The 27,036-nt window shown below is 35.5% G+C and overlaps 2 protein-coding genes across 4 annotated transcripts in view; one reads left to right on the top strand and one right to left on the bottom strand.

The window, feature by feature from the left end:
- Positions 1–273: 273 nt before the first annotated feature.
- On the bottom strand, positions 274–19,862 carry LOC126808477 (tetratricopeptide repeat protein 16). 2 transcript variants are annotated; one of them, XM_050533208.2, is made up of 13 exons: positions 19,766–19,862; positions 18,713–19,128; positions 18,142–18,251; positions 14,922–15,082; positions 13,264–13,599; positions 10,458–10,587; positions 8,638–8,852; positions 7,529–7,776; positions 5,700–5,851; positions 4,593–4,685; positions 3,290–3,498; positions 1,544–1,718; positions 274–706 (listed from the first exon to the last, which is right to left on the bottom strand). In XM_050533208.2, the coding sequence occupies exons 2-13, from the start codon at positions 19,068–19,070 to the stop codon at positions 500–502; spliced, it is 2,394 nt and encodes a 797-aa protein (XP_050389165.1). In that variant the 5' UTR covers positions 19,071–19,128; positions 19,766–19,862; the 3' UTR covers positions 274–499. The 2 variants fall into 2 exon arrangements, with proteins under 2 accessions (XP_050389165.1, XP_050389166.1); XM_050533209.2 differs by having other exon boundaries at positions 19,752–19,839.
- The window catches only part of LOC126808476 (uncharacterized), a 28,403-nt gene continuing 21,228 nt past the window's right edge, over positions 19,862–27,036 (top strand). The window contains exons 1-4 of one of the 2 annotated variants that reach the window (XM_050533204.2): positions 19,862–20,134; positions 20,911–21,113; positions 25,126–25,301; positions 26,874–26,984. In XM_050533204.2, coding sequence (XP_050389161.1) covers positions 20,057–20,134; positions 20,911–21,113; positions 25,126–25,301; positions 26,874–26,984 — 568 coding nt within the window. In that variant the 5' untranslated portion in view covers positions 19,862–20,056. Of the gene's footprint in view, positions 20,135–20,910; positions 21,114–24,609; positions 24,886–25,125; positions 25,302–26,873; positions 26,985–27,036 lie in introns of those variants that run through there. The other variant, XM_050533207.2, reaches the window with a different exon arrangement.

Below are 27,036 nucleotides of genomic sequence, written 5' to 3' on the forward strand. Positions count from 1 at the left end.
TGATACGGAAAACTGAGGTCCAGTGTATATATTGGAATGCACGAAAAAGATCCCCTGGCAGTTGGAATTCGATATAAGAGTAGCCGATAGTGCTGCTGCCCAGGCAAAATTTCCCTCATAGCACACTGTATGGCGTATGCCCGTTTTCATTAGTCCAGTTTAGGTGCAGAACAGTAGGACGTTAAACCCCATTTCATTTCATTTCAGAACCTTGGGAATCCTCAAACAACAAAAGTTATAATCTGATCTGTATGAAATTTTCTTGTAAATGCACCCAATTACCTACATCTTTTATATAAACACTCTCTGATCACAGTTTATTTCTATCAAGAGTCTTAAACCATTTATTGAACTCCACTGAACACCATTTACATAAAAACTAATAAAATGATCAAATTAACCATCTGGGTTGAAGATTTCATAACTTTCAAAAATATAACACCAAACTATATTAGAAGTAATCCCACTGTCGACATTGTTAATGTAAAAATTCTAATTATCATTTAATTCCAATTCCTAAACCAAATGTTTTCCAGTTCGTTGATTTCTTTTCTTCCGGAGTTTGCTTGATGATCATTTCAGGTCGATGGAATAAGTTTGCTCCATACAACGGTTTGGCAGATGAAGGAGGTAACGGTTGCATTCTCGGAGCATTTGATTTTAATGTTTTTCGTTTGTGATAGGAGTCTTTCAACTTGGTATTTATCTATAAAACAAAAATAAATAAAAAAAGTATTAAAATACAACCCTAACAAGCGGTTGCCAGGCAGGATACACCCACATTTTGCAAGAGATGGATAGAGAACAAGCTAAAGAAAAAAAGGCGATTTTTCGTAAAAAATTGTGACCTCTAGAGGGATCACATCCTAAAAACAAGATTTTTCGTACAATCAAGGGCCATAATTCAGGAAGTAACGATCCGATATGCGCGAATATCAAAAGGAACAAAGATCTTTGGGTTTATAAACATGTAGTTCACGTTTAATCAAAATCGGATTAAAATTGTGATATCTAGAAGGTCCACAACTTTGATATACCATAGTTTTACACTATTCGCGTACGAGAGGTGGCCATTTTGTCCAACAGTTTTGGTTCGAGAATCACAAAATTCGAACTCGACCAACATTACAGTGATAAACTCGAACATTTTATTAAATCGGATAATAATTGTGACCTCTAGAGGGACTACAAGCTTAAAGACGTGATTACAATCAGGGGTCACAAGTTATGGTTTGATATGCGCGAATATCGAAAGGCACCAAGATCTTCAGCTTATAAACATACATTTGAAGTTGTATCAAAATCAGATAAAAATTGTGACCTCTAGAGTATCCACAAGCTAAAAGCGTGACTTTTCATACAATCAGGGGCCATAATCCATGAAGTTATGGTTCGATACATGCCAATATCGAAAGGAACCGAGATCTTTTGGAGATAGACCTATTTTCAGATTTCGTCAAAATCAGATAAAAATTGTGACTGAAGTGTCCAGGGGCGACCACGATAAACCCCATAGATCTGTTAATAATCGTATAATACAAACCTTCTTTTTAGCTTTTGCAAATTGTAAGTTAAATTCCTGTTCTTGCATACACATTTTTAAATCTGGCATACACTTCTCTGGTTTCCATTTTGGTATTGATGGTGGATGAGGTACTACAGGAGGATTATCATCAGTTTCTTTCTCCCCTTCTTCAGAATTCTTTACGTCAGCCGGTCTACAATTATTTGATAGTTCTTTTTAAAAACATTTACATTTGAAATATTCACATGAAAGAATAACAGATTGGTCAAATCCTTTAAAAATCTAGGAGTATTTCTTAGTAAAATGAGGAAAATTGCTTTTCTGTATGATTTTGGTGTGCTGAACATGAATATCCATGCTTCTAAGCCAAATTATGAGTTTTTGACTTATTATTTAGCATAAAAACAAAATGATTGCCAAATGAGGCTAAATCAGGATATCTTACAAACTACCGACATGAGAGAGAGACAGAAATGGGGTTTAATGTCCACTCACACAAACTAGGTCATTTCGGGACTAACATATGGTTTAATTTTATTTCAATAATTCGCTTGCGCGTAGGGCGTCTTTAGCAGTGGGAGGAAACCGGAGGACCCGCAGAAAACCCACGAAGTTAGACAGGCCACCCTACTCCTTGTCACATACAGCCGAAGAGAGAGCGAGAGATGGGATTTAAGATTCACTCGACACAAACTAGGTCGTTTCGGGACTAACATATGGTTCAATTTTATTTCAATAATTCGCTTGCGTGTAGGGGTTTTTAGCAGTGGGAGGAAACCGGAGGAAAAGGAGAAAACCCACGAGGTTGAACAGGCGACCCTACTGCTTGTCACGTACAACCGGGGAATTGAAACCACGCCAGTTGACTCAATGACAGTCCTTATGATACAACGTGCCCCCCCACTGACTTTAGAGCCTATAAATATATTACAGACAGGTAATTGACACTAAAGAAGCCAATAATGATTTCTTTACGCACCTATGACATATCTATGACATCATATCTAAAATACCTGCCATAGTATTCAGCACACCAAAATCAATAATAAATGAAAATTTGACTAGTCTATATTTGCGTTTTGAAATTTTAACAGCAAACTTATAAGAATTGTAATAGAAATTTGTCATTTTAATTTACAACGATAAGTCCGAGAATAAAAATCCAAATGTATAAAAAAGGTACTATAAAATGGGTGCTAATTATTTGTCCTACAATCTGTTATTTGCCTGGATATTTCTATTTCCGACTGCCAGGGAATCATTAATGTACTGCAAATGGTAAACACGTTGCTTTGGCTTTTCATCCAACCGGATTGTCTAGATGCTGTTCATTGCCAGAAAAATAAGCTAATAAATCAACAATTTAATTAAAACACGGACCCTATTTCGTTTCGTTTTTTATAGTTCAAAATTTCGTTTTACTTGTCTTTACTAAGCTAGGATCTAGAAGAGTTGTTATATAACCCACATTCTATATAGTTGATGTGAGGGATTAGCCAATGAAACATTCTGTTGCATTGAGTTCTTGGCGTGCAATGTACCGAACTGTGGGTAACCCACTAGAAAAATCAACGCTGATTGGTTAATCAAATGTCTGCTATCATAGGATCAAAAGCCGCTCGTATGACCCCGGACGTAACATCCCAATATAACCGGTCAGATTTTCATGTAGTGTAGGCCATCGAAAGTATAAAAAAAACAAAACGAAACAAAATATAGATCTGTATTTTGATCAGACTGATAATATACTGTCATAAAACTTACTGTGGAAGTGCAAGAGGTTGTAATCTAACTGGTGAAGCTGTAGGCATCAGATTTCTTAAAGCTAATCTACCTGCATCTGCTGCTCGACTATTGATGATGTCAATCACTGATTTACCTGGGAATAACCTTGATAATATGGTTACTATGTCCTCATTGGTTGGATCTAACAACATCCCTAATATCAGATCTTGTCTCGCTCCGTTAGCATCCTATTAACAAAAACAAACATTTTTCTTACACAAGTAAAATTATTTAAATGTCTTCTTTAGGGGGTCATGGTGGCTAGGTGGGTAAAATGCTGGCTTGCTAGCCTGGAGGTCGGGTGTTCGATCCCTACATTGGCCGAGAAAGTTCATCCAGATTTTCTGGCGTGGTTCCCACGTTGTTAGTGATGCAAGGCGGATGGCCTGACAAGAACAGCTGTCTAGTCGTTTGGATGGGACGGAAAACCAAGGTCTTGTGTACACATTGGCATGTACGTAAAAGATCCCTGGACAGTTGGAAATTGATATAAGAGTAGGCCGCTGTCCAGGCAAAATTTCCCTCATAGCACACTGTATGGCGTATGCCCTTCTTCATTAGCCCAGTTTAGGAGCAGAACAGTAGGATGTTAAACCCCATTTCATTTCATTTAAAGTCTTCTAAATTAACTTGTTAAACTGGTGAAATAGAATTCTATTTAGGATATTATTAATCCAGTACAGAAATAGAAATTACTGTTAATACATTTATAAAAATTATTGATCGTCATTTGCATTTTTCGGACAATTTTTTTTTTTTCATGTCTAAATCACCGCTTTGATTCATTCAGATTAAAAACATTTTACCAAACACTTATAGGTGGCACTGGCTTATTTATATCAACTGGGGTGGTTTTGATTCCCAGATAGGAATAACTGCCCAACCTCGTAGGTTTTCTCTGGGTCCTCCAGTTTCCTCCCACTGCTAAAGACCCCTACGTGCAAGCAAATTATTGAAATAAAATTGAACCATATGTTAGTCTTGAAATGACCTAGTTTGTATCGAGTGAACATTAAACCCCATCTCTCTCCATTCAACAGTAATCACTGCTAAAACCAGCTATAAAGAGTTACCCCCATTGACACTATCTGAACACGAATAAATTGTTCTAACTATTAATATCAAAGAAGTTCTGCAATTATACTTTATAATTTGTTTTATTTATGTACATTTCATCTAAATCTTTTATCAAAATTATAATACTATTTAGAAATTTTATTTTTCAGAACATTTAAAAATTTTGAACCTAATCAATTGTCTCCCTTTGTATATTTCTACTTACCTCTAACATATATTTTGCACGAGCTCTCGAGACATAATATCCACCAACTGTTGGGTTATATTGTATAGCTAATGACATTTTAGATAACGCTTCCTAAAAAGACAAAAACAATTTTAAATAATTACTGCTGACTAGAAATTTAAACACATTAAAAGTAGGGTATATCAATAAATTTAATTGTTTCTTCAGCCATCTGACTGTTGTTTACTGACAAAACTACATAACCATAAACAAGCAGTTGCCATGCAAGATACGCACACATTTTGCAAGAGATGGACAGAGAACAAGCTAAAAAAAACAAGCGTTTTTTCGTACAATCAGGGGTCATAATCGGATCAAATTTGTGACCTCTAGAGTGTCCACAAGCTAAAATCGTGATTTTTCGTACAATGAAGTTATGGTCTGATACATGCCAATATCGAAAGGAATCGAGATCTTTGGGAGATAGACCTATATTTCAATTTTCGTCAAAATCGGATAAATATTGTGACCTGTAGAGTGTCTGCAAACAAATTGTCCAGACGAACAGGGGCGACGACAATATACGTCCACATGAAAATGTGGGCGTATAAAAATTGTGACCTCTAAAAGGTTCACAACCTTGGTATTATATACTTTTACACTATTTGCGTACAAGGAGCGGCAATTTTGATTCGATTATTATGAAATTCAAACTCAACCATCATTAGGGTGTAACAATGAAGGGCCATTCTTTGGGTTATAAACATGCATTTCAAGTTTCATCAAAATCAGATGAAAATTGTGACCTCTAGAGTGTTCACAAGCTAAAATCACGATTTTTTAGTATAATCAGGGGCCATAATCCATGAAGTTATGGTCCGAGCAATGCCATTATCGAAAGGAATTGAGATCTTTTGGAGATAAACCTATATTTCAAGTTTCATCAAAATCGGATAAAAATTGTGACCTGTAAAGTCTCCACAAACAAATTGTAGACGGACGGACAGGGGCGACGGCATAACATGTCCACATGAAAATGTGGGCATATAAAAATTGAAAAGGTAAACAGTACTCTCTTCGATTTTCCTGCTCATGATGGCTGACAAATATTGAATCACAAGTAATCAGATATTTCCAGGAACTTACATTATAATTTTTATCTTGATAAGCGGAATGAGCAAATTCAGCATGTATAACAGATATTCTAGTTCGTATAAACGCATCCTGGCCGTCAATCTCCAGAGCTTGATGATAATCTTGAAGGGCAAAGTTCAACTCATCTTGTTTTAAAAAACAATCTGTAAAAAATTTAATTATTAAAGATACATTATGTAAGATTTAGATAAAGAGCTAGCCATTCTTGCTATAATAGTTCAAAATAAATAATGTAAAATGAATAATATTAAAATTCCATTCAAATTACTCTATTGCGAGCGAAGACAATAGCCTTTGAACGCTTGACAAGGTGTGTGCAATAATTTCAACCACGGTACTGGTTGTTCGAAGCCAAGTCTCACTTAAATCAAAATATGGCTCAACTGTTCTAATCTATTTAATATCGGAGAAATCCGATGCCATCGAGTGTTGATTATGGCCTAGATAAGTTAATTAATGTCTAATTAATAATTTAGAAAACATTTCAGGCGTAAAGAAAGACCTGCAATTGGCAGATTTAGCTCTTGCATAATGTATGTTGAATGAACAGACAGGTTTCATAAAACATATAATTTTATTACAAATAAATGTATGAACAATAATTAGAGAGATCGGTATTTTTCATTTAATTTTTTGTGGTCAATTTGCTTAATGAGCCACAGCGACAAAATGAATTATGGTGTTTTCAATGTAGGTGTATCAATATTGGTATCAATAAAAAGACTCAAACTTTTTAATTATTGGCCAAAAAGAGCAAGGGAGAACTAATTTAGTGAATAAATATGTTTTATATGTGTGTGAAGCTATTCAAGAAAATATCACCCAACACATGCATTCTTTATTTGACATAATTCATAAACAAGGTCAAATTGTATGTGAACAAACCAGTCTGATTAAAATATTTACTAGTTCAGCTATATGCTATATATACATGACTTTCAAAAATCTATTTTCTTAATAAATAATGACCAAATTTACATTCATTTAATCTTTTCATACAACTAGATAAAATACAATCTGATTAAAGCACAGATCTATATTTCCTTTCGTTTTTTTTATACTTTTGATGGCCTACACTTCATGAAGATCTGATTGATTGTCCTGAAAGGTCGTGTCAGAGGTCATGCAAGCGGCTTTTGACCCTATCACGTCAGGCATTGATTAATCAATCAGCGTTGACGTTTCTAGGGGTTTACCCACAGTTCCATGCAGAGCACGCCATGAACTTGCCGTAACAGATTGTTTCATTGGCTAATTCCTCACAGCAACTAGAATGCGAGTTATATAACAACTCTTCCAGATCCTTGTGTAGTAAAGTCGAGTAAAACGAAATTTTGAACTATAAAAAACAAAACGAAATAGGATCTGTGTTTTCATCAGATTGCATTAAAGCGGAAATTGCAAATTTTTAAGTTATATTTTTAAAATTTATTAAAATAAAGCCTGAAAATAGATGGTATCCATAAACAGTCCTACCTTGTTAAAGAATAATCCTATTAATCCTATAATTCACTATTGCCAGCTGAGAAATTGGCAAAAATATAATTTTCTTCTTCATTTTCAAACATTTGAAAAAAGCTACTCCATGGTGGAGAATAGAAAACAAGGGAGGTAATTGTGTTATTATTTCCTGTGTAAATGAGTTTTAAGTGTGAGAATGACACCTATGACTGTATAATTGTGAGTTGACAACCTATTGAGCAAAAGACATAGAAATAATTATGTTTTGACTTTCTTAGAAAATTTGCAATTTCCGCTTTAAATTGACTAAAAAAAAAAGAATCGAGTAACATATCCCTTTAAATAAAATAATAGCATACCTCCTCTATTGATATATAATCCCTTTTCTCTCTTCTCTCCTTTAATAGCTTTATTAATTAAAATAATAGCCTCCTCATAAAAACCTTTATTGAAACATTCTACTGCGAAATCGTTATAAGTCAATAATAATTGTCTCTGTGAATCTATATAGACTGGATTATCCTCCTCATGGTCACATTTATCTAAGGCCAATAGAAAATCATCTATTGCTGAATTAAAATCACCTAATTTACGATGTAAGGCACCTCTAAAAAAAAAAAAAAATCAAAAAGATGAATTAATATCTTACATACCATGTATTTGGATAAAATGTGAAAATAAATGAAAGGCTATTTATAGGTTTCAAAATTTCTATCTGGAAATTTCCAAATTTTAATAATTGTTATGCCTTCCAAACAGGCTGGGGGGTTGGATGGCCGAATGGTTAGCATGTGCGCGCTGGCTGTATCATACGGTCTGTCATTGAGTCCACTGGCAGGGTTTCAATTACCCGGTTGTACATGACAGGATTAGGGTCGCCTGTCCAACCTCGTGGGTTTTCTCCAGGTCCTCAGGTTTCCTACCACTGCTAAAGACCCCTGCACACAAGCGAATTATTGAAATAAAATTAAACCACATGTTAGTCCCGAAATGACCTAGTTTGTGTTAAGTGGAAGTTAAACCCCATTTTTTTTCTCTCTCCAAACAGGCTTTTAAAAATAAAGCAAATCTACTGTTTGAAGTTTCTCTTTTCCAAACGTCTTTCAAGAAACTTCAAAATATGTTTTTTTATGGCTGTTCATGGATTTGTTTAATATATTTGTATTCATGTAGTAGCGCCGCTGCCCGGGCAAAATTTCCCTCATAGCACACTGCATGGCGTGTATGCCTGTCTTCATTAGCCCAGTCAGAGCAGAACAGTAGGACGTTAAACCCCATTTTATTTTATTTCTTTATATTCATGTAAGCTAATGCCATACCAATTTCAAATCTTGTTCTTCCTCTAAAAACGAAAGTACAAGTTAGTTGACTCAATAACAGACCTTATGATACACCACGCACGCACCATTCGGCCAGCCAACCGCCCAAATTGGTGAGAGATAATAAAAGTAATAATAACAAAAAATACCTTAAAACATGATAAGAACTAACAGCAGGGTTAGTTTCTATAGCTATTGATATTTTCTGTAGAGCTTCTCTATGTTTTCCTAATATATTAAGTTGCATGGCTTGTTTCTTACTATCTTCAGCTGCTTTCTCTAGACTATACATCATTTCTTTAGCTACAGAATGATTCTCATCTATATTCAGAGCATCTTTCACATCGTAATAACATAAGGTTGTCTGAAAAACAAATTGTTTTATTTAGAAAATTATCTCAAACACCGTGGACCTAATGTAAGAGCAGAAATTAATATAAGCAAGATATAATGTTAAATGTGAACAATGCCCAAATTTTACATATTTCTGTTCTGTAAATTAAGTGTCATTAAGTAACCTTTCTGCCCAAGAACATCAGTGAAAAGGACAGTTATTTTTTATATAGTCATGTGTGCAATTCTACTGACAAGTGGGAACCCAGGCTTGAAAAATCTGGAGATTCTCCTCTGTCTACATACTGCAGGCTTCCAAGGAAATCTGTATTATGAACAAAATAATTAATGATGCTAGACTCCAAACAGTATTATTAGCTCAAAGCGCTATGAAAGGTTACAGAAAACAGTTATAAATATGAACACTGGAACAAGTAAGTTTTGAGTTTATGTTTGAAGATGCTTAAAGATGGAGCAGTCCATAGATGTAGTGGCAGAGAGTTCCATGTATGTGCTGCATTATAGGCAAATGATCTGCAGCCAAAAGTTTTCAGGTTATACTTTGGAGTAGTTAATAAACACTGGGAACCAGAAAGGAGTGATCTAGATGGAGAGTATTTATGAATTGTATTACATAGGTAGCCTGATGCTGTGCCGTGTATTAGTGCTCCTACGACTAGTCGGATAGCGGTAAACGGTTAGAACTGGACGGTTAAACGGTTCGAATTCAACGGTAAGGTTATTCGGAGATGTCCCCCATTACATAGAGTTGTGTCTGATTATATTCCTCTTTATAACAAAACTTGCCCGTTGTCATTTTGTATTTGATGTTTGAAAATCTTAGAATGTAACAGTCGTCCTACGATGTCGACTGCTAAACAATGATTCTATTAATAGCACTTGTCGTAGTCATACGGCAAAGTCAATGGACCTTGTTCTGACTTTAGCTAATGTTAATCCAATCTAAATACTTCTCGGCATTTCTAACTATATTCTACCTTGTTTATTATTTACTTAAAAACGTAACCACCATTCAAAATATAATCATAAAGGATAGAAAATGACATTATACTAGATTCGTTACGACATTCAACACGTAATTTCTCGCAAGAATTCTACTTTGGTTTTTAGTTAAATTAACCAATCATAAAAATTCTACTTGCAAGCGGGGAATTAATTTTTTATTGTCCAATCAATAGACGTCTTCCAATTTACTTTATTCTATTCTTAGTAACATTGTGTAATCTGCCATCTGTCACGTACGAAGGGAAACAGAGTATTGTTTTGTATATTATCGTAGATATATATTGAATTAAAAAATGTTTCAAATGAACCAAGTTAACCAGGTAAATAAATAACTACGGCCTAAGATAGTTTAAATTTTCATTAAAGAATTCCTGAAATTTTTGTGCGTGTAATGCCTTTTAGGCGAGTATAGCGTGCGCACGAGTAATGACTCGCACCTCCTGACAAGCTCTGTTTTATGTTTAAAATTGATACCATACGGTTAACGGTTACTAACCGGTTAATAGCTACGGCTATTCGAATAACAAAAAGTCCTAACCGTAGGAGCACTACCATGTATACACTGATAAGTGAGGGTTAGAACTTAGAACTAGAAAATATTCAAACTTACATTTCTGAACATTTCATGCAACCTGGCTCTCATTATAAGGAGATCAGAATTATTTTTATCTGTTTCTAATCTCTTGTTTACTAGAGCTAAACATTCACCATGTCTTTGTAAAGCAGCTAAACATGAAATACTGTTAAATATACACATGAAATACTGGTAAATATACACATGAATTACTGGTAAATATACACATGAAATACTAGTGGTAAATATACACATGAAATACTAGTGGTAAATATACACATAATACATATCAATAAAGTGAATCATTAGAAGAAATTTGTTAGACCTAGATTCAGTATTAGTTTGAAAGATATCAACACATTCTTTTAGTGTCTTTTTAAGTCATGACCATTATATACAGATTAGTGCCACTGGCTTAGATTTCAGACGTAAATGTATTGTTACCTTTGACTAATACTAGAAGACTGCAATCTGATTAAAACACAGATCCTATTTCGTTTTGTTTTTTATAGTTCAAAATTTCGTTTTACTTGTCTTTACTACACTAGGATCTGGAAGAGGTGTTATATTACTGGCATTTTGGTTGATGTGAGGGATCAGTCAATGACACAGTCTGTTACGGCGAGTTTTTGGCATGAGGTGCACAGAACTGTGAGTAACCCACTAGAAACATCAACACTGATTGGTTAATCAAATATCTGATGTCATAGGGTCAAAAGCCACTCATATGACCTCTGACGCAGGCCATCGAAAGTATAAAAAAATGAAACGAAATATAGATCTGTATTTTAATCAGATCAGCCGGCCCTAGATCCAAAGATTCAAGAATATTTATTAACAATCCTTCAGTCGAAGATCCAGGTGGTGGGTTTAATAAATAGGATTTATTATGGGATTAAGGGCTAAATAGATGATCTCTATTAGTTTCGTTGATTGATATTATTACTTAGACTGATGATTGGTGCCCAAAATTTGTAATATTTACCAATCACATGTACTTCAATCGAGATTCATATGGGGGAAATCTTTAATAGCAAAAGGTCATGCTTGCAACTTTTAAAACTAAAAACTAGTAATTTTGACCAATCAATTGAGTTTCAAATGGGGGAAATCTTGGATAGAAAAAGGTCATGCTTGAAATTTAAAACCAAAATAACTAAACTAACCCATGTTGGAAATGTCGGAATAAGGAAGAATCACTGTTGGAATTTAAGATTACTTAGTTTTCTTTCAGATTGTGTCAGTGTGAATCACATTGCTAATACAAATGAAATGGGGTTTAACGTCCTACTGTTCTACTCCGACTGGGCTAATGGAGACAGGCATACGCCATACAGTGTGCTATGAGGGAAATTTTGCCCAGACAGCGATGCTACAGCCTACTCTTATATCGAATTCCAACTGCCAAGGGTTCTTTTACGTGTATGCAGGGGGACCTCGGTTTTTCACCCCATCCGAATGACTAGACAGCTATCCTTCATCTTGCACCACTGACAAGGGGTAACCAAATCCTGATGGACTTTCTCGGTCAAAACCGGGATCGAACATGCAACTGCCAAGCTTAGAGAGCCAGTGCATTACTCACTTAGCCACCGTGGCTCCTTGCTAATACAAAGTTTAATGGTATGAGCAAATATTGCTACTGGGAATGGAGAAAATCTTGGGGCAGCTATCTCCTCTCAGATTGTTCTTGTTCTATTAATGTATAGATTTTGTGTTTTCTGTTTTAAATTTAGAAAATTATCTCAAATACCGTAACCTAAGGTAATGGTTCAAGTTTGATCTGTAATTAATAACGCTATAAAATGACCAATTTATTTACATTGGAAGGTATATAATGATCAAATAAAGTCTCGTTGGCAATAGAAATGACCGAAAGTGTTAGAACTAGTGATCAAGAGTACACTAGTTTTATTTTAATCCCTTCAAGTGCCTGTGAATTTTACATATTTCTGTTCTGTAAATTAGTCATTAAGTAACCTAGCAGCTCAAGAACATAAGTGAAAAGGATAGTTGTTTTTATATGGTCATGTATGCAATTCTACTGACAAGGCTGACCTTAAAAATATCTTTGTTTCGCCTAACGCGACCGACTAACTAAAACCACCCCCGACTTAAATTATTTTATTGCACTTTTCCGCGATCTTTTTATTTTATTTTGTGTGTCAACCTGAAATATATCACGAGAGTTATTTCCCTTTACTATGGCTATGGTTTGATTCATTATTGAAACTGGTTGATCAAGACGAAAGCATCATAGGTGTCGCTTCTCAACAAAATGGTTGTAGACGAAAGCACGTCCATTCCCACCAAATGATTCTGCCTCTATTTTTCACGAAAACGGATATTGAATATCCGTTTTCGAGAAAAATGAAGGCACAACCCGCACGATCGTTAAAAAACGTGTTGAGGGAGTTTCAAACGTCAGTTTCTGGCAATTCGTGTGCGAGTCGTGCATCACGAATAATCCCGATGTCATTGATTTGTTTGACAATAAAAGAAGACGAATGTTTGCACCCGGAAAATTATCAAGCTGTCAAATTAGCTCTTAAAAAAAAATCTGAAAAAAACCCCGACCTACCGACCCTTCTCCTCGATTGTGGGTCGGGTTTGGTGAAACAAAGATATTTTTAAGGTCAGCCCAAGTGAGAACCTGGGCTTGAAAAATCTGGAGATTATCCCCTGTTTTAATTAGATAGATAATCCATTGTTGGCCACTAATGGCCAGGTTGTGTATATAATAATGCAGTAATCCTGCACGTACTATTAGAAATAACAGCTGGCAACGAAAAACAATTCAGTTATTTTGGCAAAACAATTTTAAAATCTCGTAATAATTTACCTTCTGATGTGATATCCTGTATTATCTGGTTTCATCTCGGAAGCTCTTGAAAATAATTCTAGGGATTCTGGGTAAAGTCTCTGATCAAACAGCAATTGTCCGAGGTAGAAATAAAGAAAAGCTAGTCTCGAGTAGTAACTATCATTATTAGGTGCAATTAAACACGCCTTCTTGTAATTCAAGATGGCCGACTGAAAATCACATAGCTGAACATAGTTTTCTGCTCTTTCAACATAAAACAAATGATCCTCTGATTGAAGAGCAATAGCCTTGCTTAAAAGCCGAATAGATGCTTTATGGTCACCCTTTTCTTTTAATTCCATAGCATGTTCGTAGCTGAAATCAAATGAGAAATAAAATTAAAAGACAGAGAGAGAAATAAATGGGGTTTAACGTCCACTCGACTCAAACTTTCTGGACTAACATATGGTTCAATATTATTTCAATAATTCGCTTATGCGTAGGGGTCTTTAACAGTGGGAGGAAACCATAAGAATAATAATAATAGAATAATATTAATAATTATTATTATTAACCAGAGGACCCGGAGAAAACCCACAAGGTTGGACAGGTAACCCTACCCCTTGTTAAAGCCAGTTGACTCAATGACAGACCTTATGATACAACACGCATGCGATAACCATTCGGCCATCCAACCCCGCAAAAAGTAAAAGAAGATATAAAATAATGTTTAAAAATCTTATACAATAATAACATTAAAATGAATTTTGTTAGATGTCAATTTTTAATAATTTCAACAGTATTTTATGCCATTTGATTATTTCAGAAACCATACATTTTGAGCTAAAAGGAATCAAATAAGATTCAATATCTCGTCATCACAATACTTCAGTTATTTCTATGGTGACTTTTCCGATGTGGTTTCCTCTTGTCAGTCATGCAGGAAGGGGGTCCTGACAAGGACAGCTGTCTAGTCATTCGGAGGGCACGAGAAACTGAGGTCCTGTTTATAAAATGGTGTGCACGTAAAAGATCCCTCAGCAGTTGAAAATTGATCTAAGAGTAGGCCATAGTGCCACTGCCCAGGCAAAATTTTCCTCATAGCACACTGTATGGCGTATGCCCGTCTTCATTTTTTCCCAGTCGGAGCAGATCAGTAGGACGTTGAACCTCATTTCATTTCATTTCTATGGCGACTTAAGAATTTTGCCTGGACAGCAGTGTTCATGGCCTACTCTTTTTCGATTTCCAACTGCCAAGGACTTTCGGACAAATGGGAACATTTTCCATGTCTACCCCACGGACACTAGTCCTGACGTTTGAAAGTTCTATTTGAAAAATCCTTATACTGGGTTCCCACTGTCGTGCGATGTGTAACGATAGGATTGTCCCTATTGAGTCCACAATCTGGTACGTGCAGATACTTTCGGATATGTTTCGATACGATCAACGCGATTGCTATGACTGACCTCAATATATGATAACAGCTGATAGGATCATCATGATTAATCCACGTTTAAAACCACGATTTCAAATCGTACCACGAATCATGATAGTGTGAACCTAGTATAAAGGTTCTTCTTGTTCTACATTGGGATTTGAACTCTGGACCTTCTAGTTGAGAACCAGTTCCCAGATAGCTCGACAACCACAGTCCTCATGAGATTTCTATTTAAATTTACAATACATGTACTTACTGTTCTACAGCCTTGTTAATCAAGATCTCATCAAATGTGGGACTGGGTGATCTAGCACCTGGCCAATCTTCTGTATTAAAGATACTTTTACTACTTTTAGATTTGGCTGCCGTCAGTGTCTCTTCATCAATAGTTGTAGCAAAAACATTCTCATCTCCTGTCTGAAAAAATACATGAAAGTCAACATGAAAGTAAATGAGACTATTAGAATCTCAATCTGATTAAAATACAGATCTATATTTCATTTCGTTTTTTATTATACTTTCGATGGCCTACACTACATAAAGATCTGACCTGTTGTACATGAAGATCTGACCGGTTTTGGTTGACGGTCACGTCAGAGCTAAGAGGTCATACGTGCAGCTTTTGACCCTATGATGTCAGATATCTGATTAACCAATCAGCGTTGATTGGGGATACCCACAGTTCTGTGCACCTCACGCTGTAACAGACAGTTTCATTGGCTAATCTCTCACATCAGCCAGAACACGGGTTATATTATAACAACTCTTCCAGATCCTAGTGTAGTAAAGACAAGTAAAACAAAATTTTGAACTATAAAAAACAAAACGAAACGAAATAGGATCTGTGTTTTAATCAGATTGTAGTCTTCTAGTATTAGTCAAAGGTAATAATACATTTACGTCTCAAATCTAAGTCAGTAGCACTAATCTGTATATAATAAAATGGTCACTAAAAGTTTTAGTAAAAGAATGTGTTGATATCTTTCAAACTAATACTAAGTCTGCATTTATATCGAGAATCAGCTAATAATAAATTGGACACTGTTTTAAATCACACAACACAAATGAGTACTAACATTATGGAATAGGCTATCAAAAAAAGACTAAAGACTCTAAAAACATGACATCTTTTAAGAAATCTCTTAAGACTGAACTCTTTTAAATCTGTTTACCCTTAGTGTCAATAACTATTTTGTTTATGGTAATTTTACCAGTTCGGACATTCTGTTCAATGCTTCAATGTGTTTAAAATGTTTATTGTGTCAAGGTTATTTTCATCTTTTAAAGATATCTTATGCAGATAGCACTCTTGAGCAACCAGTTTGTTGGATATTCAGAGTTCTTCCATGTGCATTATCTGCTATAATGCTTCTGGTATATAAATATATACAACAATTTTATATAGGATCGTTTAAAATACACTTATATACAATAATTATAAGTACAAATAGAAGGTTGGGTGGGATTGGAGGGAGGGGGGCTGGATATAATAATAACATAACAAATAAATTTAATAACAATCAAAATATGCTTATAAATAATAATAAAATACAATTTAAATATACATCATGCAAGAGCTAAATCTGCCTATTGCAGGTCTTTCTTTAGGCCTGAAATGTTATCTAAATTATTAATTAGAAATTAAGTAACTTATCTAGACCATAATCAACTCTCGATGTCATCGCTAGCCTGCGATATTTCCTGGATTAGGATCTGATTTGCTGCTCAACTTTCATTCATGATTAAATCAAGAAATGGATAATCGAGATTATGAGTTTTATTGTACGGACTTTAGTAATGATGATTGAGACTAGGCCGGAAATTCAATCGCTAAATTCTTGGTTTAGAGTGGAGCAATCTGACTGAAAATTTCAGCAAATTCCCTTTACATTATCTAGTTTTTAACTATTATAGTGAAAACTGCCAGCTCTTTATTTAATCTCCCATAATGTACCTTTAAGTCAATTTCAACAACTACCAGTGGTATCTAAATTATCATGCACAATTAAAAAACATAAATAAAACCAGATAAAATGGAATAATATGCAATAACATCCAATCAATTGATACATTCTACCTTTCGGTCCTTAGTCTTTTGTTTTTTAGTCCTTTTTTTCCGAGGCTGTCGTTCCTTTTTTTGTGAGTTAGGGTCTATATTTTTTCCAAAGAATATCCTAAAAAGCTGCATTTGTCATAAAAGAATAATATAACATTACAACCAGTCTACTTCATTAGACTTAATTACATTTGTTTGGTAATAATATGCTTATCTATTTAGAAACTGAACTTAAATAATCAGTTTTATTTGACATCTTAAACATTCTTCTCAAGCCTTCACCTTTTATGCATATATTAAAGATGATTTTTTGGCAAAAGAATTGTTAACCATTGTCCCATTCCACAAAACACATATCCGTTTTGCCCCTTTTTAATATGTGTAATGTTTTGTGTTGAATAATTATCTGTCCTTAAATTTTGTATTTGATAAGCTATGTGTAATCTTTTGTGTTGAGGGGGGTTAGATGGCGCATTGTATCATAAGGTCTGTCATTGAGTCAACTGGCGTGGTTTCGATTTCCCTGTTGTACTGACATGCATTGGGGTTGCTTGTACAACTTCATGGGTTTTCTCCTGGTCCTCCAGTTTCCTCCCACTGCTAAACCAACCTCGTGGGTTTTCTCCGGGTCCTCCGGTTTCCTCCCACTGCTAAAGACCCCTACGCGCAAGCGAATTATGTAAATTAAATTAAACCATATGTTAGTCCCAAAATGACCTAGTTTGTGACCAGAGTGGACGTTAAACCCCATTTCTCTCTCTCTCTCCCCACTGCTAAAGACTCTACGCACAAGCGAATTATTGAAGTAATATTGAACCCTATGTTAGTCCCAAAATGACCTAGTTTGTGGTTGAGTGCTAGTGCTCCTCTCTCTCTCTCTCCCTCTCTTGTGCTGATTTAAATGTATCTGTTATTTGAATGTCTTATTTATTATATATTTCTGTATTCAATGTGTGAATAAATTAACTGTTCCTTTAATGTCATTTAATAATATACATGTATAATATTTAATATTCTCGGCTTCTCACTGTTATATGAATGTTTATAAACACATAAGATGAATCAAACATTTTACTTTAAAGCTCCATTGGACTTGTGGTGTGACTTTATTGGAGAACGTTAAGATTGGAGACTGTCTAGCACAAATGGCGTTGTATGTGGATTGTGGGTTAGGGTTAGGATAAGGTTTAGGGCTGGGGATAGGGTTGGCACTAGCCCTGTTTATATCTCCAGACTTTGACGTAATCTGCAGTCCTAAACCTTACCCTAACCCACACTCCACATGACATCATATGTGTCAGACTCTCTGATCTAGCGTTCCTTCGACTTTATTATGTAGACTACATAAAAGTTTATTCTAACCCAGACAGGTTTTAGTTTACTGCTGAACAATACACGCTGAATAAACAAATTATTTTACCTTTGAATCCATATTTCTATCAGCTGAATTGTTATAATCAGGTCCCCAGGTATCAGTGGACCAACTGGCAGCTTCAGACGTCAACGCTAACTGCTTGTTGGTACCATGCTCTATAAATAAGAACAAACATGACATATTGAACTATTTCACTGGGGGTAGATGGCCGAATGGTTAGCGTGTGTGCATTATATCATAAGGTCTGTCATCCATAAGATCATATTGAACTATTTCACTGGGGGGTAGAAGGCCGAATGGTTAGCGCGTGTGAATTTTATCACAAGGTCTGTCATTGAGTCAACTGGCATGGTTTCGATTCCCCGGTTGTATGTGACAAGAAGTAGGGTCGCCTAGCTGTCCAACCTCGTGGGTTTTCTTCGGGTCCTCCAATTTCCTCCCACTGGTAAAGACCCTTACGCGCAAGCGAATTATTGAAATAAATATGAACCATGTGTTAGTCCAGAAAGGACCTAGTTTGTGCCTTATTTCTCTCTCTCTTTGACTGCGTATTTAATTGCACAATTGTATTAATAATAAGAAAAAACTACACAGTTACATATTAATTTGAACTTACCACTAAAAACTGTTGAATCTTCTGCAACAAAATCCTTAATCGCTGCTTCCATTCTATTATCCTGTTCTTCAGCAAATTTTGTTGATGTTTTTGTAAATGAATGTTCCAAAGATGGAAAGAATTGATGAATATTAACAAAATTTGGATCCGATCTGGGATCGGGAGGCTCAACTTCATTTTGATGTCCAGTGTCACCCCCCTCTTCTTCATGCACTACTACAGTTACTCCTTCTTCCTTCCTGTCTGATACTTCGACATGATCAGAATCCGTTTTTGGTTCGACCATAGATTGTTTTAACTCTTCTTCCTTTTCAAAAGATAACTTTGAAACTTCGCTGGGATCTTTTTCTGCTGACATGTTGATATTTTATTGTTAATTTATGGTAAACCTTTATACATATGTATCAATTTCCATCCTATAGTATAAAAAAATGAAACAAAACGTAAATTGCCTGCAGTAGTACACTATAAATTATTTATGATTTTTGGTGTAAAAATATTTAATAAGTAGATTTTTACACTAGAATATTCTCCACCACTAGGCCTACTGTACTTTAAGTCACTTACATGGAGACAATATATGAGGCTACTTTTCATGCAATGTGAATAAGCCTAAAGGTTAATGAAGATCTGCTGGGCTTCTTTTGGTGGGGGCAAGATGATTGTGGTTACACTTATTTGTAAACACACAAGGCCTCGGCCTGAGTAAAGTAGGGCCGAACAATAAACAAGACTATAGAGGACAGTTTTAGGAATTATTTTTAACTGACAATAATTCTTTTTTAAAGGATATATCTTTTCTTCAGTTCTTTTAGAAATTGCGTGTTGTGTTTAATTTGATAGACAGTAAGCTGTTTCGTGTTTTTCAATTAAGCTTGATAATATCAACTGACAACTCTTCTGGGACAATAAATAATGCAGACGATCCATCTTCTCTTGTTTCGGATGATCGATTTTATTGTCCCCTGAATGTCACTTATGCATGGTTGTGGGTATCAGTTCAAGAAACTTGTTAGATTCATTATTTATGGATGCTCACGTAAATCTACTCACGCCATTGTTATTCATGGAAAAACGGTTTCTCAATCTCATGTCTTTGTTTCCATCATGTAGGCTGCCATGTTGTTTTCGGTAACTAAGGGAAATACCGTTGTGCGCACGCGTGCGGAAAACTTTAGAAGGAGTTAGTGTAAGGTGCTCGTTCTTTCGCCCGTGTCGGGCTAAAAAATACTGTTACATAACAGCTTAAACCAATCAGATGCAATGAATCACACGTATTGATAAGAACTGTCATGGCCGTTTAGTGGAAGTTGACACAAACAATCTTTTCATGTTGAAAGCGACATGGATCCGATGTTTCACATTGATCTGGATCCAGATTTAATCGATCAATGTGAAGAAATCCGAGCAATCGCTTCAAAGGTATAAGATCAAATAATAAACTCTTCAAAATAAATCTTCTTTATGTAAATTTGACATGTCTGTTGGTTGATCATTCAATGATTCATTGTATAAATGTCACGATTTATGACAGTTGTTGAAAACTGACCAGTAAAAAGAACCATGAGAAAAAAAAAGAAAACATTTAGTACTCTGATGACTTCATTCAGAAACCCTACATGGACCAAAAGTATTATTATAGGCTCCAAATTTATAGAGGGAACGCCACACAACTTTGTTCGTTATTAAAGTAGCTAAGTCTCTAACTTAATAATATCATCCAAAGTCTTCCACATTGAAAACACGAATTATTTGTCAATTTAAATTAACATTGATGTTGTGATCTTGCCGGGAAAAGATGGGCTTCTGATATCCAATATTTAAGACAAAATAAACATTTTACCATTGGTACACGATTCGTGTACCATAATGCGTTTCAGAGCCATTTGTAGCAAGGGACTCGAAGAAGGAGGCTAGACATATTCCACAAGTCATGTCAAATGGTGACACCATATTATTTGGAATAATACTACCGGTGTAGACTGGAATAACCAGATGCTAGAAATTGCCATTCGATTAATACTTCTTGCACAATTCGACGAACATAACTGATTTTAAATTAGAGTAAAAACAGAAACAATTGAATATAAATCAGTTTATATACATTCATATTGTATATGTGTCAATTTCTAGGTCCTAAATATTAGCGATTTAGCTCCTTTAAACTAAATATAAGAAATATATTTTACCTTTTTCAGAAATGGACAAATGCAAGCAGTGTGTCGCTGGCTAAATTAGATCAAATTAAAACTAAAGTCTATAATATAGGTTTGAGTGATACTAAAGCTATAAAAGCACATCCAATTACCAATCTAAATAGCCACAGAATTAACACCATTGATCTTAATGAACTGAAAACAGAACCACCATTATCAACTGTATCCTATCAAAAAACAGCATGGTGAGAAATTAAACTTAAGATCATTTCAAAATTACGATGGCCTTTTAGTGCCGGGGGGAGGGGATGTCAAAATGGTTAGCGTGTGCACTCTGTATCATGAAGACTGTCATTGAGTCAACTGGCGTGGTTTTGATTCACCGGTTGTACATGACAAGGAGTAGAGTCGCCTGTCCAACCTCATGGGTTTTCTCCAGGTCAACCGGTTTCCTCCCACTGCTAAAGACTCCTACGCACAAGCGAATTATTGAAATAAAATTAAACCATACTTTAGTCCCGAAATGACCTAGTTTGTGTCGAGTGGACTTTAAACACCAGCTCTCTCTCTCTCTCTCTCTCTCTCTCTCTCTCTCCTTTTAGTGCCATAGGTTGATTTATACCTTATTTTGTAATATACCTCATATGAGATATCGCAGTGAAAACTATGATATATAAAAAAAAACAGTGTAAACCTTTTCTCTGCAGTGTAAACCTTTTCTCTGCAGTGTAAACCTTTTCTCTGTGGTATAAAGTTTACTCTGCGGTGTAAACCTTTTCTCTGCGGACGAAGAAAACTTTATACCGCGGAGAAAAGGTTTACACTGCAGAGAAAAGGTTTACACCGCAGAGAAAAGGTTTACACCGCAGAGAAAACTTTACATTGTGGAGTTTACACTACGGAGAAAAGGTTTACAGCCCGGAGAAAAGGTTTTTCTTGGTTTTTTGAATTATCACATTTTTTACTGCACTTTCTCATGTGAGGTAAATTAGGTTTACAGCACGGAGAAAAGGTTTTTCTTGGTTTTTTTACTTATCACATTTTTCACTGCAATTTCTCACGTGAGGTATATTACAAGAAAAAGGTAGAAATCACTGTATGACACTAAAAGGCCACATTCAAAATAGTATGGTACTCTTCCAAAAAAACACCACAGAATAAAATCTTGTGGAATGTACTTTGATCACATCTTACAAGATGATAGGAAATGAAATGAAATGAAATGGGGTTTAACGTCCTACTGTTCTGCTCCTATGCTGGGCTAATGAAGATGGGCATACGCCATACAGTGTGCTATGAGGGAAATTTTGCCCGGGCAGCGGCACTATCGCCTACTCTATCGAATTCCAACTGCCAAGGGATCTTTTATGTGCATTCCAAGGTATACACAGGACCTCGGTTTTTCGTCTCATCCGAAGGACTAGACAGCTGTCCTTGTCAGGCTCTCCGTCTTGCATCTCTGACAAGGGGGAACCACGCCAGAAAATCTGGATGAACTTTCTTCTCGTCCAATGCAGGGATCGAACACCCGACCTCCAGGCTAGCGAGCCAGCGTCTTACCCACTTAGCCACGTGATCCCCTCAAGATGATAGGATAAACTATTAATGTTTCAGGAAAATAAAAAGAAAATGTTTCATAAAATTTTCAAAACGCCCCTCTAAACCTTACCAGGTCTGTGAAAATTGACCCTACATTTACTTATTAAACGTACATTATGCAAGAGCTAAATCTGCCTATTGCACGTCTTTGTTTAGGCCTGAAATGTTATCTAAACTATTAATTAGACATTAATTAACACGAAAAGACCTTAATAAACTCTTGATGGCATCTTATGTGTCGGATTTTCACGGGATTTGAATCTGATAAGCTGCTTAATGCTCATTGATGATTGGTGAGGATGTCTAAATGCCTCCTTAACTTTGAAATATGAAAGGATATTCAATGTCACCGACTCTAGCAATGTTCGCACACTCCTTGAAACTCTTAAAAAAATGAAAATGTGATTTCCACTACTGGAAAATCCTGGAAAAACAAGATTACTCCTTGAAACTCCTGGAAAATTAACATTTGTGGTTTTCGCTATATACATGTATTTTAAGATATAAAATTGAACGTAGTCATCCAATGTTTCTTCAAAAGTTCACGAGTTTGTTGCCGTAAATGTTCTTTGAGTGTAAAAAAAATACATTATGATGTAGGATTCTATACAGGGACGCCTGGAATCTGGTAAATAACTCCTGGAAAACAGCTGGAAATTTAAGTGCACGCACATCCTGTCTAGCCCAAAATGTGTCTTCGCTTGAAACTCGCGTACAGTATAACACGCATGATAATTGTTAATCAATCTGATGAAAATACAGAGCGGCTTTGGTCCTATGACGTCAGACATTTGATTAACCAATCAGCATTGATGTTACTAGCGGATTAACCACAGTTCCGTGCAAAACACGCCTAAAGCTCGCTGTAACAGACCGTTTCATTGGCCAATCCCTCACACTGTGCAGAGCACGTCAATGATAACAATTCTTCCAGATCCTAGTGTAGTAAAGACAAGTAAAACGAAATTTTGAACTATAAAAGAACGAAACGAAATAGGATCTGTGTTTTAATCAGAGAGAGAGAGATAGGGTTTAACGTCCACTCGACACAAACTAGGTCATTTCGGGACTAGCATATGGTTTAATTTTATTTCAATAATTCGCTTGCACATAGGGGTCTTTGGCAATGGGAGGAAACCAGATGACTTGGAGAAAACCCACGAGGTTGGACAGGCGACCCTACGCCTTGTCACGTACAAACGGGGAATCGAAACCACTGTTTTCATCAGATTGATTATTAATGTAAAGAGAATTAATCAACAGCATTTTTTTTCTTTTTTTCACTTGGCTTTAATTGATTTTCTTTTGATGAATTATTGAATATTTGTTGGTATTTATGTAATGTGGGTATCTTGTATTGCTGTGTTTACATTGTTATATATTATTGATATCTATAGCGTGTCGAATATAAATAATGGCTTGATTCAAACCAGGCGATGTTCACGCTAATAAAAACACAACTTTATTTATCTAGTTTAGACATGGCTAATATTACAAGAGATGACAGATATGTAAAATGATGGGATTAATGAACAGATTAGAGTTTTTCTTGTTATTGGAAATTGACAGATTATGTTAATTTCAAGTTAATATTACAAGTTATGTGACAAATATATAAAATGAGGGTTTAACAAACTGATTAGAGTTTTTCTTGTTATTGGATATTGAGAGATTATGTTAATTTCAAGTTAATATTACAAGAGATGTGGCTGATGTGTAAATTGAGGGTTTAACAAACAGATTAGAGGTTTTCTTGTTATTGGATAATTGAGAGATTATGTTAATTTCAAGTTCTATTGATATTGATATTTAAATATGTAGTGATGTGTGATAAATCATAAAAAAAACAGCCTAATGTAAAACAATCCAATAATCTAAAGAGAAATAATAACAAATGAACAGTTAGAGTAATAGTTCTTGATTTTAAAGGTCGTTCTTCTTGGGGGTTTATGTCCACGTCCACTAATGTTGACATCACAGACAACAACTTTAAGGAATTATATTGTATTGTAATAATAGCATTCTATTTATGACACATGTCAATTTCAATATTTTATAATGGAAATCTATTTATAGAAGATAATGGGATATTCATTTTCTTATCGTGTCTGTTATCAACCTGTAACATGCAGTAATAAATCTTGTTATTTTATATTGGTGTATAAAAGATTAACAATTCATTAGAAAGTGCATGCAGGATTCAATTCACAAGAAATTTGATGGATAGACAGCAAGAATCATTTCAGTGTTTTTAGGGTTACTTTTGTTTGGATTATGATGTTTGTGAGCAGGGATCACAATAGATATTTTATGAGCAGAGATAACAATGGATATTTGAGCAAGACGCAGACACTTTTGAAGTAAAATGCCTCGTAAAGTTGTTTACTATGGCAATTTCCTGGGTATTTCTGGCTATAGGTTTGTGATGCATATTTTAAACATTTCAAGAGGCGATCCACCTGCTGGTCCTCTTGCCTGTATTTATATAATTTGTGTTCAGTTGACCCAGTTTGAATCCTCATCTAGCCATTCAAGTTATTGACAGACTCGGATGCTTTGGAATATATATTTATCTTATTTTGATTAAAAGTATATAAGTTATTTTTTACTGTATTGGTTTAAAATACCATCACAATTTATTTCCCTTATTTTTTTTAGGGGAAGTAACTCATCAATACCAGAATTACTAAGACAACAGGCCCTGAGATCTAGGCCTGTTAGTGCTAATGTGCCTTCTCGAACACGACCATGGAGTGGTAAAAAGTCTCGTCCCAAGAGTGCTGTTAATCTGAAACCCCCTCTTCCATCAGGCCGACCAGAAGTTGATATTAAAGGTTTGTTAAAAACTGCATTTGAAACTGAAGAAGGTTGTCATGTGTTTCTTTTCATAGTAATTGTCCCTCCATCTTCGGGAGAAACTCAGGTACTATGAGAGAGAGAGAGAGAGGGAGAGGTTTGAACAAGCTATCTCAGTTAGTTATAGTGTTGACAGACAGACACATTTTAATAGTACCATCAACGGGCGTGGTTTCGAATCCCCGGTCGCCTGTCCAAACTCGTGATTTTTCTTTGGGTCCTCCGGTTTCCTCCCACTGCTTACAACCCCTATACGCGCAAGCGAATTATTGAAATAAAATTAAACCATGTGTTAGTCCCAAAATGACATAGTTTGTGTCAAGTGGACGTTAAACCCCATTTCTCTCTCTCTCTTTTTTCACTAGTTTTACCTTTAGTCATATGGAAAATTCTGACAAATATCTGCTTAATCCGTCCAATGTTTAACAAAAAGACAATGACTGATCAAATTATTAGATTATTGTGAGGTGAACTGAGGTTGGTTTATAAAACCCAGATGCCTTTGTAACCATGATGATTATTAGTGAAATGTGCAGCAGAAAAAGAGTATTAGAATTGAATTTATATCATTAGTCTCACCGACATATTGACCCGTCTTCATTGGCCCAGTGGGAGTAGAACAGACATGTTGATTTAGAACTTAACTTATTTTCTCTCTCATCAGATCAAAAAATATAATTTAGTATTTTATGGCCTAGTTTAATCTGCCTATCTTTCCCAACCACACCATCTATAAATATAAATAATATTATATCAGTTTTAGTTTTAAATATATCCGATTTCGTTTCGTTTTTTATAGTTCAAAATTTTGTTTTACTTGTCTTTACTGCACTAAGATCTGGAAGAGTTGTTATGTAACTGGTTGATGTGAGGGATTAGCCATTGAAACGGTCTGTTACAGCAAGTTTTTGGTGTGAGGTGTGGGTAGCCCACTAGAAACATCAACGCTGATTGGTTAATCGTATACTTTCGATGGCCTCTACTACATGAAGATCAGACCGGTTGTAGTGGAAGGTCGCATTAGGGGTCATATGAGCAGCTTTTGACCCTATGACGTCAGACATTTGATTATATAACAACTCTTCCAGATCCTAGTTTCAGAAAGAAATGAAATGAAATGAAATGGGGTTTAACGTCCTACTGTTCTGCTCCTATACTGGGCTAATGAAGACGGGCATACGCCATACAATGTGCTCTGAGGGAAATTTTGACCGGGCAGCGGCACTATCGCCTACTTTTATATCGAATTCCAACTGCCATGGGATCTTTTACGTGCATTCCAATGTTTACACAGGACCTCGGTTTTTCGTCTCATCCGAAGGACTAGACGGCTGTCCTTGTCAGGCCCTCCGTCCTGCATCACTGACAAGGGGAAACCACGTCGGAAAATCGGGACGGCCAATGCAGGAATCGAACACCCGACCTCCAGGCTAGCCACGTTCCAGAAAGACAAGTAAAACGAAATTTTGAACTATAAAAAACGAAACGAAATAGGATCTATGTTTTAATCAGATTGGACATAAATAATCTAAGTTTTATTTTAATTTCAGTAAAAGGATCAAAGTTTGATCCAGAAACAAGAAAACAGATATTGCCTGTTGTATCGGTAGAAGGATGGACAGAGTCATCTAGTAATGATGGTACAGTCCCACCCCATGATGGTAATAACTTTTATTTTAACAGAACACAGTTTATATGGGATACAATCACTAG

The sequence above is a fragment of the Patella vulgata genome, chromosome 1 (assembly GCF_932274485.2).
Source record: "Patella vulgata chromosome 1, xgPatVulg1.2, whole genome shotgun sequence".
Taxonomy (NCBI): Eukaryota; Metazoa; Mollusca; class Gastropoda; family Patellidae; genus Patella; species Patella vulgata.